Source organism: Sciurus vulgaris (assembly GCF_902686455.1).
Source record: "Sciurus vulgaris genome assembly, chromosome: 11".
In the NCBI taxonomy this organism is placed as follows: Eukaryota; Metazoa; Chordata; class Mammalia; order Rodentia; family Sciuridae; genus Sciurus; species Sciurus vulgaris.
In genome coordinates, this window is record NC_136472.1 from 104,281,246 (window position 1) to 104,297,812 (window position 16,567).

General features: G+C 35.6%; 1 protein-coding gene across 1 annotated transcript in view; it reads left to right on the forward strand.

The window, feature by feature from the left end:
- The window catches only part of DDX10 (DEAD-box helicase 10), a 394,465-nt gene that overhangs the window by 60,854 nt on the left and 317,044 nt on the right, over window positions 1-16,567 (forward strand). The window contains 2 exon segments of the mRNA XM_079101583.1: window positions 290-391; window positions 14,330-14,417. Of these exon segments, the coding sequence (XP_078957709.1) occupies window positions 290-391; window positions 14,330-14,417 (190 nt within the window).

The following is a 16,567-nucleotide window of genomic DNA, read 5'->3' on the forward strand; positions in this document are numbered from 1 at the left end:
TGTACGGGTAAGGAGCAATTTAAGAAATCACCTAGAATTGATTTCTTTCTTAGAAACTAGCACTTCTGTTGAGGCACAACCTTAAAGTCATTGGGCATTATAACGAGTGATGGAAATTTGATATAAGGGTGGTCAGAGCCCTAGCTTTCTGTTGTCAGAGAAGGTGAAAAAATTGGTATTCTTAATATTTTCAATTGGATGAACTTGACTCCATGTTACTTACTTACACTGTTAAAAGGTAAAATACAGATTGCATTGATGTATAAGTTTTTGTTGTTTGTTTATCTAGGTACAAAGAGGATGGTGAAGCTTTATTAATTTTGCTTCCCTCAGAAGAAAAAGGGATGGTGCAGCAACTTCTCCAGAAGAAAGTACCTGTGAAGGAAATCAAGTAAGAGCTACTGGTTTATATTATGAGGAAAGTGAAGGCATGAAATTATTATGTTTGCTTATCTCCTCTTATTTTCCTCTTCCCCTTAACCCATTTAGTTGTCTGGTTTGTAATTTTAAAATAAAAACAACCTACACTGACACCATTATTACTCTAAGTCCATAGTTTACATGGGGGTTTCTCTTGGTCTTGTGTATTCTGCTGGTTTGAACAAATGTATGAGAATTCGTATTCACTCATACAGTATCATGTATAGTATTTTCACTGTCCTAAAACTCCTCCATGCTAATCTATTTATCGCACTCTTTTCTATTAACCTCTGGCAAACACTGGTCTTTTCACTGTTTTCGTGGTTTTCCTTTCCTCAGAATGTTATATAGTTCAAATCATAGAGTATATAGTCTTTCCAGATTGATTTCTTTCACTTTGTAATATAATACTTATGTAAGTTTCTTCCATGACTTTTCATGGCTTGAAAGCTCATTTCTTTTTAGTGCTGAATAATATTCCATTGTCTGGATGTTCTAGTTTATTCATTCATGACCATAGGACATTTTGATTGTTTCCTAGTTTGGCAGTTATGAATAAAACATCCACAAGCAGAGTTTTGGGTCAATGTAAAATTTTATCTCCTTTGAGTAACTACCAAGGAACACAGTAGCTGGATTGTTGAGTAAGAATGTTTGAGTTTTTTAAAAAGAAAATGTATAACTCTCTTCTGAAGAAAGCCATTTTGCATTCCCACCAGCAATGAGTGAGAATATTCTTATTGCTCCGCATCCTTTTCACTGTTTGATATTGTCAGTGTTTTGATTTTGGCCCTTTTAATAGGTGTGTAGTGATATTTCATTGCTTTAATTTGTATTTCCCTGATGATGCAGTGTGTGTAGTATCTTTTCCTATGTTTATTTGCTGTTTTTGGGAGATGTGTGTTAAAGTCATTAGCCCATTTTAAAATCAGATTGTTTTAAATTTTATAAGTTCTTTGTGTGTATTTGGATAAGCAGACCTTTTCAGATGTCTTCTGCATATATTTTTTCCCATTCTGTGACTGTCTCCACATACTTTTGACATGGTCTGTCACAGAACAAATATTTCTAATTTAAATTGTCTATCTCATCAGGTCTTTCATGGATCAGGCCTTGGGTATTGCATCTGAAGTCATTGCCATACCTGGGGTCATACAGATTTTTTCCGCCCATATTTTCTTTTGGGAATTTTGTATGTTGGTGTTTTACATTTACATTTATGATCCATGTTGAGATAATTTTTGTGAGAGTTGTAAAGTCTGTGCCTAGTTGCATATTTTTGCATCCAGGTATCCAGTTTCAATACCATTTGTTGGAAAGAGTACCTTTGCTCCATTTTGTTTACTTTGTTCGTTAGTTAATGATCAGTCGATCTACTTATGTGTCTTTATTTCTGGGTTCTCTGTTCTGTTCCGTTGATCTACTTGTTTGTTCTTTTGCCAGTACCACATTGTCTTGATTATTGTGACTTTAAACTAAGTCTTGAAGTTGGGTAATACCAGTCCTCCAATTTGTTCGATTTCTTATTGTGTTCAGTTTTCTGAGTCTTTAACTTTTTCATATAAGTTTAAAATTTATTGATATCCACTAAATAACTTGCTGGGATTTTGATTGAGTTTACATTGAATCTGTAGATATAGTGGGGAATGAACTGATATCTTGACAATATTAAATCTCTGTAAACATGGGTTATTTTTCCATTGAGTTACTCTTTGACCTCTTTCTTCAGAGCTTTGTAGTTTTCTTTATGTGACTTTTATTCATATTTTGTTGAATTCATGCCTCAGGGTTTTTTTTTTTTTTTTTGTCCTACTGTAAGTAACACTACGTTAATCTCAGTTTCCACTTGATCATTACTTGTAAATAAGTGATGGACTTCTGTATGTTAACTTTGAATTTTGAAACCTTGCTATTATTGTTACTAGTTCAAGGAGTATTTTCATCCATTTTTTGGAATTTTCCAAATAGATCATGTCATGTGTGAATATATTTTGTTTCACAATCAGTATGCCTTTTTTCCTTTTCTTGTCTCAGTGCATTAATTAGGACTGCCAGTAAAATGTTGAAAGCAATGGTGAGAGGAAGCATCCCTGCCTTGCTCTTGATCTTAGTCAAAAAACTTATTTTCTCACCCTTAAGGATACTGAGAATATCCTTTTTTGTGTGGATATAAAATTTGTAAATTAGATTTCATCAGTTTTTTTTTTTTTTACATCTGTTGATAAAATCCTGTGACTTTTGTTCAAAGACTGTTGATGTGATGGATGATATTAATGTTTTGAATGATGAATCATTCTTGAATACCTGAATTAAATCCCACTTGGTTGTGGTGCAGAATTATTTTTATATATTGCTGGGTTGATTTGCTAATTTTGCATATATGATTATGAGAGATCATTCTATATGTACTTTTTCCCTCCTATAATGTATATGTTTTTTGGTTTTAGGGGGATGTTGGTCTCATAGAATGAGACAAATTCTGAGAGAGATATTGGAGAATTGATATTTTTTCTTTAAGTGATATGTAGAACTTTTAGGTAAGCTCATCCATGCTTAGCACTTTGAGAATCAACTAATTGATTTGACTTCTTTAATTGATATAAGGCTATTCAGAATGTTTATTTCCTCTTGTATGAGTTTGGAGAAATTGTATCTTTCACGCAATTGGTTCATTTCATCTAGATTATCAAATTAATTTAGGTGCATAGAGTTGTTCAGAATATTCCTTTAATTTGTGTACTCTTTTCTTTTGACTGGAGACTTACTGTGGTGAAGTTTTCTTCTTCCTCTATTTAAAAGAAACTTATCAAAGAACCTTTTATTAAATTTCAATTTTGAATGTATTTTTCTCAGTTCCATTAATTTCTACTTTAATTTTTACTTATTTCTTTAGATACTTTGGATTTAATTTGCTCTTCTTTTTCTAGCTTCCTAAATTGGAATCAGATTGATTTTTAGTAATTTGCACTCAATGCTGTGAACTTCCTTTTCTAAGTTTTTCCTAAGTTTTACTTTCATTTTTTTCTTAAATTTATTTTTATTGTAAACAAATGGGATACATGTTGTTTCTCTGTACATGAAGTTGAGGCATACCATTTGTGTAATCATACATCTACATAGGTAATAGTTTCTGACTCATTCTGTTAGTATTTTCCCTTCCCCCCACCTCTCCCACCCCTCTTTTCCTTCTATACAGTTCCTCCTTCCTCCGTTCTTGCCCCCCTCCTACTCGCTATTATGTGTCATAATCTGCTTATCAGTGAGATCATTCATCCATTGGTTTTTTGAGATTGGCTTATCTCACTTAGCATGATATTCTCCAATTTTTCATCCATTTGCCTGCAAATGCCATGATTTTATTATTCTTTATGGCCAAGTAATATTCCATTATATATATATATATATATATATATATATATATATATATATATATATCACAGTTTCTTTATCCGTTCATCAAGTGAGGGGCATCTAGGTTGGTTCCACAATCTGGCTATTGTGAATTGAGCAGCTGTGAACATTGATGTGACTGTATCTCTGTAGTATGCTGATTTTAAGTCCTTTGGGTATAGGCCAAGGAGTGGGATAGCTGGGTCAAATGGTGATTCCATTCCAAGCTTTCTGAGGAATCTTCACACTGCTTTCCAGAGTGGCTGCACTACTTTGCAGCCCCACCAGCAATGTATGAGTGTACCTTTTTTCCTACATCCTTTCCAACACCTATTGTTGCTTGTATTCTTGATAATTGCCATTCTAATTGTGGTGAGATGGAATCTTAGGGTAGTTTGGATTTGCATTTCTCTTATTACTAGAGAAGTTGAACATTTTTACTTATATCTTCTGATTGCTTGTACATCTTCTTCTGTGAAGCGTCTGTTCATTTTCTTAGCCCTTTTGTTGATTGGGTTATTTATATTTTGAGTTCTTTATATATTGTGGAAATTAGTGCTCTATCTGAAGTATTTGTGGCAAAGATTTTCTCCCACTCTGTAGGTTCTCTCTTCACATTACTGATAGTTTCCTTTGCTGAGAGAAAGCTTTTTAGTTTGAATCTATCCCAGTTATTGATTCTTGCTTTTATTTCTTGTGCTATGGGAGTCCTGTTAAGGAAGTCTGATCCTAAGCCAATAAGGTGAAGATTTGAACCTACTTTTTCTTCTATAAGATGCAGGGTCTCTGGTCTGATTCCAAGGTCCTCGATCCATTTTGAGTTGATTTTTGTGCAGGGTGAGAGATAGGGGTTTAGTTTCATTCTGCTGCATATGGATTTCCAGTTTTCCCAGCACCATTTGCTGAAGAGGCTATCTTTTCTCCATTGCATATTTTTGGCCCCTTTGTCTAGTATGAGAAAATTGTATTTATTTGGGTTTGTGTTCATGTCCTCTATTTTGTACCATTGATCTACCTGTCCATTTTGGTGCCAATACCATGCCGTTTTTGTTACTATTGCTTTGTAGTATAGTTGAAGTTCTGGTATTGTGGTACCCCCTGCTTCACTCTTCCTGCTAAGGATTGCTTTAGCTATTCTGGGTTTCTTATTCTTCCAGATGAATTTCATGATTGCTTGCTTTATTTCTGTGAAGTACATCATTGGGATGGATTTTAGTTGGAATTGCATTGAATCTGTATAGCACTTTTGGTAGTATGGCGATTTTGACAATATTAATTTTGCCTATCCAAGAACATCGGAGATCTTTCCATCTTCTAAGGTTTTCTTTCTTTAGTGTTCTGTAGTTCTCATTGTAGAGGTCTTTCACCTCTTCTGTTAGATTGTCTCCCAAGTATTTTATTTTTTTTTTTTGAGGCATTTGTGAATGGGGTAGTTTTCCTAACATCTCTTTCTGAGGATTCATCACCTATGAATAAAAATGCATTAGATTTATGAGCATTGATCTTATATCCTGCTACTTTACTGGATTTACTTATGAGTTCTAAAAGTTTTCTGGTGGTATTTCCTGGTTCCTCTAAATATATAATCATGTCATCAGCAAACAGGGATAGTTTGAGTTCCTCTTTTCCAATTCGTATCCCTTTAATTTCTTTGGTTTGTCTAATTGCTCTGGCTAGAGTCTCAAGAACGATATTGAATAGAAGTGGTGAAAGAGGGCATCCCTACCTTGTTCCAGTTTTTAGGGGGAATGCTTTCAGTTTTTCACCATTTAGAATGATATTGGCCATGGGCTTAGCATAAATGGCCTTTACAATGTTAAGGAATATTCCCACTATCCCGATTTTTTTCTAGTGTTTTGAGCATAAAGGGGTGCTGTATTTTATCAAATGCTTTTCCTCCATCTATTGCAATAATCATGTGATTCTTGACTTTAAGTCTGTTGATATGGTGAATGACATTTATTGATTTCTGGATGTTGAACCAACCTTGCATCCCTGGGATAAAACCCACTTGATTGTGGTGCACTATCTTTTTAATATGTTTTTGTATGTGATTTGCTAAAATTTTTTGAGCATTTTTGCGTCGATGTTCATTAAGGATATTGGTCTGAAATATTCTTTCCTCGATGTGTCTCTGTCTGGTTTAGGTATCAGGGTGATATTGGCTTCTAGAATGAGTTTGGGAGGGTCCCCTCCTCTTCTATTTCATGGAATACTTTGAGAAGTATTGGAATGAGCTCTTCTTTAAAGGTTTTGTAGAAATCAGCTGAGAACTCATCTGGTCCCGGAGTTTTCTTTGTTGGTAGGCTTTTGATGACTTCTTCTATTTCATTACTTGAAATTGATTTATTTAAATTGTGTATGTCCTCCTAGTTCAGTTTAGATAATTCATGTCTCTAGAAACCTGTTGATGTCTTCGAAATTTTCTATTTTGTTGGAGTATAGATTTTCCAAAATAGCTTCTAATTATGTTTTATATTTCACTCGTGTCTGTAGTGATATTTCCTTGTTCATTCCGAATTTTAGTAATTTGAGTTTTCTCTCTCCTTCTCTTTGTTAGTGTGGCTAAGGGTTTATCAATTTTGTTTATTTTTTCAAAGAACCAACTATTTTGTCAGTTTTTTTGATTGTTTCTTTCATTTCAATTTCGTTGATTTCAGCTCTGATTTTTAACTATTTCCTGTCTTCTACTACTTTTGGTGTTGCTCTCTTCTTTTTCTAGGGCTTTGAGCTGTAGTGTTAGGTCATTTATTTGTTGATTTTTTTCTTCTTTTATTGAATGCACTTCATGAAATAAATTTTCCTTTAAGTACTGCTTTCATAGCGTCCCAGAGATTTTGATATGATGTATCTTTGTTCTCGTTTACCTCTAAGAATTTTTCTATTTCTCTCCTGATGTCTTCTGTTATCCATTCATCATATAATAGTGTATTATTTAATCTCCTGGTGTTGGAGAAGTGTGTGTTTTTTATTCTGTCATTTATTTCTAATTTCAATCCATTATGATCTGATAGAATACAAGGTAGCATCTCTATCTTCTTGTATTTGCTAACATTAGTTTTGTGGCATAGAGTATGGTCTTTTTAGAGAAGGATCCATGTGGTGCTGAGAAGAAAGTGTATTCTCTCTTTGTTGGATGGTATATTCTATAAATGTCTGTTAAGTCTAAATTATTGATTGTTTTATTGGGATCTAGGGTTACTTTGTTCAATTTTTGTTTGGAAGATCTGTCCAGTGGTGAGAGAGGTGTGTTAAAATCATCTAGTATTATTGTGTTGTGGTCTATTTGATTTCTGGAATTGAGAAGGATTTGTTTGACGTACATGGATGAACCAGTGTTTGGGGCATAGATATTTATGACTGTTATGTCTTGCTGATGTATGCTTCCCTTAAGCAGTATGAAATATCCTTCTTTATCCCTTGTGACCTACTTTGCCTTGACGTCCACATTATCTGATATGAGGATGGATACTCTGGCTTTTTTTCTGAGTCCATGTGCATATGTTTTTTTCCCATCCTTTCACCTTTAGTCTGTGGGCATCTCTTTCTATGAGGTGAGCCTCTTGCAGGCAGCATATTGTTGGATCTTTCTTTTTAATCCAATCTGCCAGCCTATGTCTTTTGATTGATGAGTTCAGGCCATTAATATTCAGGGTGATTTGTATTCCTGGTCATTTGTTTCATTTTTTTTTTTTTTTTGACACGGCTTGGTTTCTCCTTTATTTGGCTGTTCCTTTAGAGAAATTCCTCCCATTGCTGATTTACATCATTGTATTTCATCTCTTCCTCATGGAATATTTTGCTGAGAATATTCTGTAGTGTAGACTTTCTTTTTGTAAATTCTTTTAGCTTTTGTTTATCATGTAAGGATTTTATTTTGTCATCAAATCTGAAGGTGTTTTGCTGGGTATTAGATTCTTGGTTGGCATCTGTTTTCTTTCAGGGCTTGAAAAATATTGTTCCAGGCCCTTCTAGCCTTTAGGGTCTGGATTGAAAAATCTGCTGATATCCGTATTGGTTTCCACCGAAAGTAATTTGATTCTTTTCTCTGGCAGCATTTAAAATTCTGTCTTTATTTTGTATGTTAGGTATTCTCATTATAATGTGCCTTGGTGTGGGTCTATTGTAATTTTGTATATTTGGAGTCCTGTAAGCCTCTTGTACTTGATTTTGCATTTCATTCTTCAGATGTGGGAATTTTTTTTGATATTATTTCATTGAATGGATTGTTCATTTCTTTGGTTTGTTTCTCTAAGCCTTCCTCAATCCCAATAATTCTTAAATTTGGCCTTTTCATGATATCCCATAATTCTTGTAGATTCTGTTCATGATTTCTTACCATCTTCTCTGTTTGGTCAAATTTGTTTTCAAGATGAATATTTTGTCTTTAATGTCTGAGGTTCTGTCTTCCAGGTGTTCTATCCTATTGGTTATGCTTTCTATGGAGTTTTTAGTTTGGTTTATTGTTTCCTTCATTTGAAGGATTTCTGTCTGATTTTTTTTCAGTATCTGTAACTCTGTTGAAATGATCTTTTGCTTTCTGCATTTGCTCTTTTAACTGTTGATTGGTGCGATCATTCAATGCCTGCATTTGCTCTTTCATCTCCTCGTTTGTTTCTCTGATCATTTTAATTATGTACATTCTGAACTCCCTTTCTGACATTTCTTCTGCCATGCTGTCTTTGGATTTTATTGATGCAGCATCTAGGTTTGTTTCGGACGTTTTCTTCCCCTGTGTTCTCATATTGGTCACGTGTCTACCCTTCTAGTAGTGAAACTCTATTGACTTATAGTGTCCCTGTAGATTTCCAATAACTCGCCTTCCGTAGCCTGAAGTCTTGGAGGAACTTGATAATGCAGTGATACACAAGGAAGCTGCCCCTCTAGGGATGGTGGCCTTTAGGTGGGGTATATTTCCTGCTGGTGGAAAGAGGCATCTCCACTTGTTGACCAATGGTTAGTCAAATGGGGGATTAAACTGCGGGCTGGGGTATGGCTGGTCTGGGCCTGTGTCTCTGGATCTACCACTCTGGTGGAAAGCCTTGTCTGGTGGGGAAGACTCACCCAGTGGGGACGCCTTGCTGGGCAGCTCTCCTCTGAGAAGGTCCCTTCTGTCCAGAACTACCACCTGGACTGGGCAGCCCTCCTCTGTGTCGTTCCCAGGGGTCTGGACCTACCTCCTGGGCCAGGGAGCCTCGCCCTGTGATTGAGACTCTCGATGGGCAGCCCTCTGGGACGTTCCCTGGGGCCTGGAACTACTACCTTGTCTGGGGTCCTGGCCCTGCGAGGGACTCTCTCTCTGAACGGCCCTCCTCTACGACATTCCTGGGGACTGGACCTCCTGCCCTGGCCTGGTACCCTCGCTGTGCACCAAAGCCTCTTGCTGGGAGGTCCTCTTCTACAGTGCTCCCGGTTTTCTAGATTCACGGCTCCAGCGGGGGAGTCTCACTGGGCAACTCTGCTCCATGAAGTTCACTGCATTCCGGGACTAGTGACCTGTCCAGGGAGCTTTGCCCGGTGGGAGAGACTCACCCGGCGGCTCTGAGTTGGTCCTGAGTCTCTCAGTACCACCTCCTCCTTTTGACTCTTGGGTCCTGTCAAAAGGCCTCCAGTCTCCTGTAGGTGTCTCAGGAACTGAGCTGCCCTTCCGATGATGATGGCCATGCCCTCAGGAATAATTCAAAATGCCTGCACCAGCCTCCAGTGAAGCTGGGGAGCCCTAGCAAGGGTGCGCTGAGTCAGGATAGAGGCAAGCGCAGTGCCCCTCAGCAGTAGTGGGGCAAGCAGTCAGGCTCAGCGACGGTGTCTGACCTCTGCTTGGGCGTCAGGTGGGCCCTTACTTTCATTTTGATTTAATTCGACATATTTTAAAGTTTTTTGTAAAATCTGTTCTTTGGCCCATTATAAGTATTTTTAATTGTCACACATCTTGGAATTTTCTGTCAGCTGCTGATTTCTAGTTTAATTCCTTTGTGACTTCTGAAAGTAGACATTGTATGGTTTCTAAATTTTATGGTCTTATAGCCATGAATGCATTCTATATTGGCAAACATTCCATGTGAGCTTGAAGATGTCTATTCTGCTGGTGGATAAAGTAGCCTGTAGACATTCATTATGTCTACATGATTGATGGTACTGTTGGGTTCTACTGACTTTGCCTGCTGAATTTGTCCATTTCAGACTGAGGCTTATAGAAGTCTTTAACCAAAATGACGAATTCATCTTTCTCCTTCCAGTTTATCAGTTTTGCCTCATGTAGTTTGCTCTGTTGTTGGGTGCATGCATGTTTAGAATTATTTGGTCTTCTCAGAGAATTGAATCCTTTACTATGTTATCCACTTTATCCTGTGTAGAATTTTTTAAAAAATTTTTGTTCTTTTTAGTTATACATGACAGTAGAATGTATTTTGACACATCATATGTAAATGGAGTATAACTTCCCATTTTTGTGTGTGTACATGATGTGGAGTTACACTGGTTGTGCATTCACATATGAATATAGGAAAGTTATGTCTGACTCATTCTACTGTCTTTTCCATTCCCATGTTCCCTCACTTCCCCCCACTCCACCTTTTCCAATCCAGTGCAAACCTTCCCCCCATAGTGAGTCAGCATTCGAATATTAGAACATTCAACCTTTGGTTTTTTTGGCGTTGGCCTTATTTCACTTAGCATGATAATCTTCAGTTTATCCATTTACTGGCAGATGCCATATTTTCATTCTTTATGGCTGAGTAATATTCCATCGTGTATATATACACCACATTTTCTTTATCCATTAATCTGTTGAAGGGTATCTAAACTGGTTCCATAGCTTAGCTATTGTGAATTGAGCTGCTATAAACATTGATGAAGCTGTGTCACTATAGTATACTGATAAGTCTTTTGGGTATAAACCAAAGAGTGGGATAACTGGGTCAAATGGTGGTTCCATTCCAGATTTTCTTAGGAATCTCCATACTGCTCTTTATAGTGACTACAGTATTTTGCATTCCCACCAGCAATGTTTGAGGGTATCTTTTCCCCCACATCCTCACCAACACTTATTGTTACATGTATTTTTTTTTTTTTTTTTTTGTGGTGCTGGGGATCGAATCCAGGGCCGCATGCTTGCAAGGCAAGCACTCTACCGACTGAGCTATCTCCGCAGCCCTGTTACATGTATTTTTGATAATTGCCATTCTGACTGGAGTGAAATGAAATGTCAGTGTAGTTTTAATTTGCATTTCTCTAATTGCTAGAGGTGTTGAACATTTTTTCATATATTTGCTGACTGATCATATTTCATCTTCTGTGAAGTGTCTATTCAGTTCCTTTGCCCATTTATTGATTGATTGGGTTATTTGTATTTTTGGTGTTAAGTTTTTTTGAGTTCTTTATATGTCCTGGAGATTAATGCTCTATCTGAGGTGCAGGTGGCAAATATTTTGTCCTATTCTGTAGGCTCTCTCTTCACATTCGTGATTGTTACCTTTGCTGAGAAGAAGTTTGATGCCATCCCATTTATTGATTCTTGATTTCACTTCTTGTACTTTAGTAGTCTTGTTAAGTAATTCAGTTCCTAAGCCAACATGATAGAGATTTGGGCCTTCTTTTTCTTCTATTAGGCACAGGGTCTCCGTTCTAGTGTCTGAAGTCTTTGACACTAGAATTAAGTTTCATGCAGGATGAGAGATAGGGGTCTACTGTCATTTTATTTCATATGAATTTCCAGTTTTCCCAGCACCTTTTGTTGAAAAGACTCTTTTCTCCAATGTGTGATTTGGCATTTTGTCTAGTATGAGATAACTGTAGTTATGTGGATTTGTTTCTGTGTCTTCTATTCTGTTCCATTGGTCTTCATGTCTGTTTGGTTGCCAATACCATGCCGTTTTTGTTACTATGGTTCTGTAGTATATTTTGAAGTCTGGTATTACAGTGCTTCCTGCCTCTCTTTTCTTGCTAAGTATTGCTTTGGCTATTCTAGTCCTCTTATTTTTCTAAATGAATTTCATGACTGTTTTTCAGTTTCTATGAAGAATTTTAATAGAAATTGCATTAAATCTATATAGCACTTTTGATAGTATGGTGGCCATTTACAATATTAATTCTTCCCATCCAAGAGCATGGATCTTTCCATCTTCTAAGTAAGGTCTTCTTCACATTCTTTCTTTAGAGTTCTGTAGTTTTCATTGTAGAGGTCTTTTACCTCTTTTGTTAGATTGATTCCCAAATATTTTACTGTTTTTGAGGCTATTGTGAATGGGATAGTTGTTCAAATTTCTTTTTCAGTTGATTCATCTTTAATGCATAGGAACACAATTGATTATGGGTATTAATTTTGTATCCTACTCCTTTGCTGAATTCATTTATTTTAAAGGTTTTGTAGTGGAGTTTTTTGGGTCTTCTAAATATAAAATTGTGTCGTTGGCAAATCATGATAGTTTGAATTCTTCTTTTCCTATTCATATTCCTTAAATTTCTTTTGTCTCTCTAATTGCTCTGACTAGAGTTTCCAGAACTATTTGTATAGAAGTGGTGAAAGAGGGAATTCCTGTCTTGTTCCAGATTTTAGAGGGAATTTTTCTCCATTTAGAATGATGTTCGCTTTGGGTTTAGAATAGATAGCTTTTACAATGTTGAGGTATGTTCCTACTATCCCTAGTTTTTCTAATGTTTTGAACATGAATCGATGCTGTATTTTGTCAAATGCTTTTTTCTGCATCTATTGAGATAATCATGTGATTCTTGTCTTTAAGTCTATTAATGTGATGAATTATGTTTATTAATTTTTGTATGTTGAACCAACTTTGTATCTTTGGGATGTACCCCATTTGATCATGGTGCACTGTCTTTTTAATTAGTTTTTGTATGTGATTGGCCAGTAGAATTTTGGCATCTATGTTCATCAGGGATTTTGGTCTGAAGTTTTCTTTCCTTGATATATCTTTTTTTAGTTTTGGTATCAGGGTGATGCTAGCTTCATAGAATGAATTTGGAAGGGTACCTTCCTTTTCTATTTCTTGGGATAACGTGAGGAAGCTTGGTGTTAGTTCTTCTTTGAAGGTCTGGTAGTACTTGGCTTAGAATTTGTCTGGTCCCAAGCTTTTCTTAGTTGGTAGGCTTTTGATGGTATCTTCAATTTCATTGCTTGAAATTGATCTGTTTAAATTTTCTATGTCTTCCCCTCCCAATTCAATTTGGGTAGGTCATGTTCTCTAGAAAATTTTTAACATCCTCAAGATTTTCTATTTCATTAGAGGATGCATTTCAAAAGAATTTCTGATTATCACCTGTATTTCAGTAGTCATAGTTGTGATATTTCTTTTTTCATTTTTAGTAATTTAGTTTTCTCTCTCTTTGTTAGCTTGGCCAAGTGCTTATCAATTTTATTTTTTCAAAAACCAACTTTCCCTTTTCCTAGTTCAGTTAGTATGTATATCACCTTTCCTTTCTGGGACAAAATACTTGAGAAAATCAATTTAGAAGGAGGGAAGATTTATTTCATTTCTAAGTACCAGAGGTTTCAGTCCACAGTTGTTGGCCCCATCACTTGGGACTTGTGGTAAAGCAGAGCATCGTGTGGCAGAGGGAAATGACTCACATCCTGGTGGCCAAAAACCAGAGAGAGTAAGGGGTTGGGGACCCAATATCTCCTTCAAAAGGTTCTTCTCAAACTACCTAACTTTTTACACTAGACACTACCTCCTTAAAGGGTCCACCACCTTCCAGTAGTGCCCCAGGCTGGCAACTAAACCTTCAACCCATGGCCTTAGGGACATTTTAAGGTCTAAAGCAGAACAGTTTGGACCCCTGACTGAAACACATTGGCTATGAGGTATAATTGTTGAGACTTGAAGTTTTCTACTTTTAGATGTTTTAAAAATTTCTGCAATAAAAACAGGAAAAACAGTCCCATCCCAACCACCCATCACCATCCTGGCATAGGAAAAAGTGGTTCCAAGCAGTGGAAAATGAGGGAAACAAGTAGAGTCTGTGTTGTGAAGCCTATACCCTTAGAAGAATTTCAGGCTTCCCTGTAGCTTACCTAGGCAGAGTTTTAAGTAATGTCTCTGTTACAGTGTGCCTGATTTCTAAATAGGTAAATCAATATTTATATTTCTTGACTATTTGTTTATTACTTGAAATTGATTTTATTATATATGAAAATGGAAACACTTAAAAATGACATTAGATTTCATTTATTCCATTTTATTAATCTCTCTCTCATGGGAAGCTACTTTCCAGCTTTATAGAGTTAAGTAATCAATGCTAATTATGTTGTTCATCTAAGTATCCTTCACTCACCCAGCATGGGATGTTTAGAGAAAGTATCTGTCATTTCTTTCCTGCTGTATTATTCATGATATGCAGGAGAGAGATTTAGATCAAGTATTAATTTTGGTCTAATTAGGTTCACAGATGAGAAATGTTACATATTTAAAAATACTGAGGAAAATGGGAAAAAGCTATATACTATTTATAATTTCTAAAATTGAGATTTCTTAGTGTAACCATTTTATCTTTTTTTGTTACAAAGAATAAATCCAGAAAAACTTATAGATGTCCAGAAAAAATTGGAATCCTTTTTAGCCCAAGATCAAGATTTAAAAGAAAGAGCTCAAAGGGTAAGTTATGAGTTGGATATCTTTATTGGTGTGAAATACATAATATGTTTAAATTTTGTTATTCTGCTACTTCTGTATTGCATGGTCATGTATCAAATATTCAAATGGGATAAATCTAGATTATTCCTTAGAATTTCAAAGTGTTTCTTACAATAACCTGCATGTAATCCTGTCAGAGATATACAGAAAATTCTAAGATGATTCTTACATGTGTAGTGCCCTTGATGTCTAGTGTACTGGATAAACTTTGCATTTCTTCAATAAAGTGCTTTAAGTCCTAACTGTACTTTCTTGACTGTGAGATTAATATCTTTACATGTTAGGTTAAATTTCTAGAAAGGACAAAACTCTTATCTTCACGGATGAAATTTTAATCTGTAAATATGACTTATTCTCTACTTTTCTGGACTTAAATCTTCAGTAGTAGAAAAATATAATTAAAAAGTGACTTATTTGCAAAACTGACAAATTACATTTATGGTGTACAACATGAGATTTTTGAAACAGGTATACATTTTGGAATGGCTAAATCAAACTTATTAACATGCATTACCTCCCCAGTTATTTGTGATGAGAGGTCATGTTTAGTTATACTTAGTCTTTCAGTTCATAGTGTTCAGCAGTAGATTCTTTGGACAAAGAAGATGTGAAATGATTATGACTTGTGCCTTCCAGTCTACCCAGTGTAATCTTTGAATTAACAATTACAAGCCCTGTTATGAGGCTTTGCATTTTTACTACTTTTTCACTACCTTCTTTGCAGTTATAAGATCTTTGCTTCTCTCATAACCATGAGCTACAGAGGAGTGATTCAGAGGCTGGATTCTATTTCTGCAGGTAGATGATGTGGGAGGAAGAATATAATGAGGAGATAAGGAAAGGGCACCTAGGTTGTTGGAATAGCCTGGGCAGAAAAACTTTGAATAGTCAGGCTCTTTTGTTACTTTGAAACTGTATATTCCCAGCAAAGAAGTAAGTTTTACTGAAGATCGAAGCTTCTATTTATTGCTGACTTATATTTTACCAAATCATTGCTGTGCATAAAATGATGTCAATGACAAAGGCTAAAATTTGAGTCCTTACTATGTGCCACTTAGTTGTGCCAAGCACTTAGTCATGACCATTACTATTTCACTTGAGTTTTGCATGCACTGTGTTATCTAATCTTCCCAAGAACACATGGGGTAGGTGGTAGTGATGTGATTTTTATAGAGATTAGATGCTTCAGAAAATTAAAAATTTTCTAGGGTCATGTTATCAAAAGTCTCAGTCTGATATTCAAATCTATGTCTTTCGTTGTTGAGAACTTCGTTACATCAGGAGAAAGGAATTCCAAAATAATGAAAATCAACTATTGAGCTATGCTAAGTTGAATTTGTATAAGCTCTCTTCACCTGAAATCCAATGAAAACAAATTAGTGATTTTATTTTCTTAATTTTGGGCATGTAACCATTTGTGTATGTGTTTTGTCTAGCACATAGTCAAGCTAAAATGTTTTAGAAGCTTTGGGAATAGTACACACATTGTAAAAACATAACATGAGTTCTGATAATGTCACGACTTTCTGCATGACTAAGAGGTCATTCAGTTATCAGTCAGGAAATAAAAAATATTGGAAGGATGTTGTTTCATTGGTTTGTGCGTACAATGAATGATCCTCTTAGAATAAGGATTTTAGAATAGCACATTGAAATGAATGATGTGATTTATTGAGTGTTACGCGTGGTTTAGCAGATTGGTTGTGTTGCCAGCAGTGGCTAGCTATCTGGCTTCATAGAACTGATTTTCTAACTTTTGATTATAAACTGGATAGAACAAAAATGATACTCAATTTGAGTGGATTCATGTAGGATAGTCATAGGGGGAAAATTATATTGAACTGATGCCATTCATTGTTTTTCATGCCTATAGAGACAAGTGGTGTGGAGATTAATTGGGTAGAAAGGATTAGTGTTAAGCTAGAAGAAAATGTGAAGAAACAATGGAAGGAATGATTAATTAACTTTATAAGAATTAATTTAAAAATAAAAGGCATTAATTGCTTAGATAGATTATTATCTATTTAACTAACTGATAAAGAATCAGGATCATATTTACTTTCCAATTTGTATACAACTGTGGCTTAGTATTTTTGCACAAATGAAAGAAA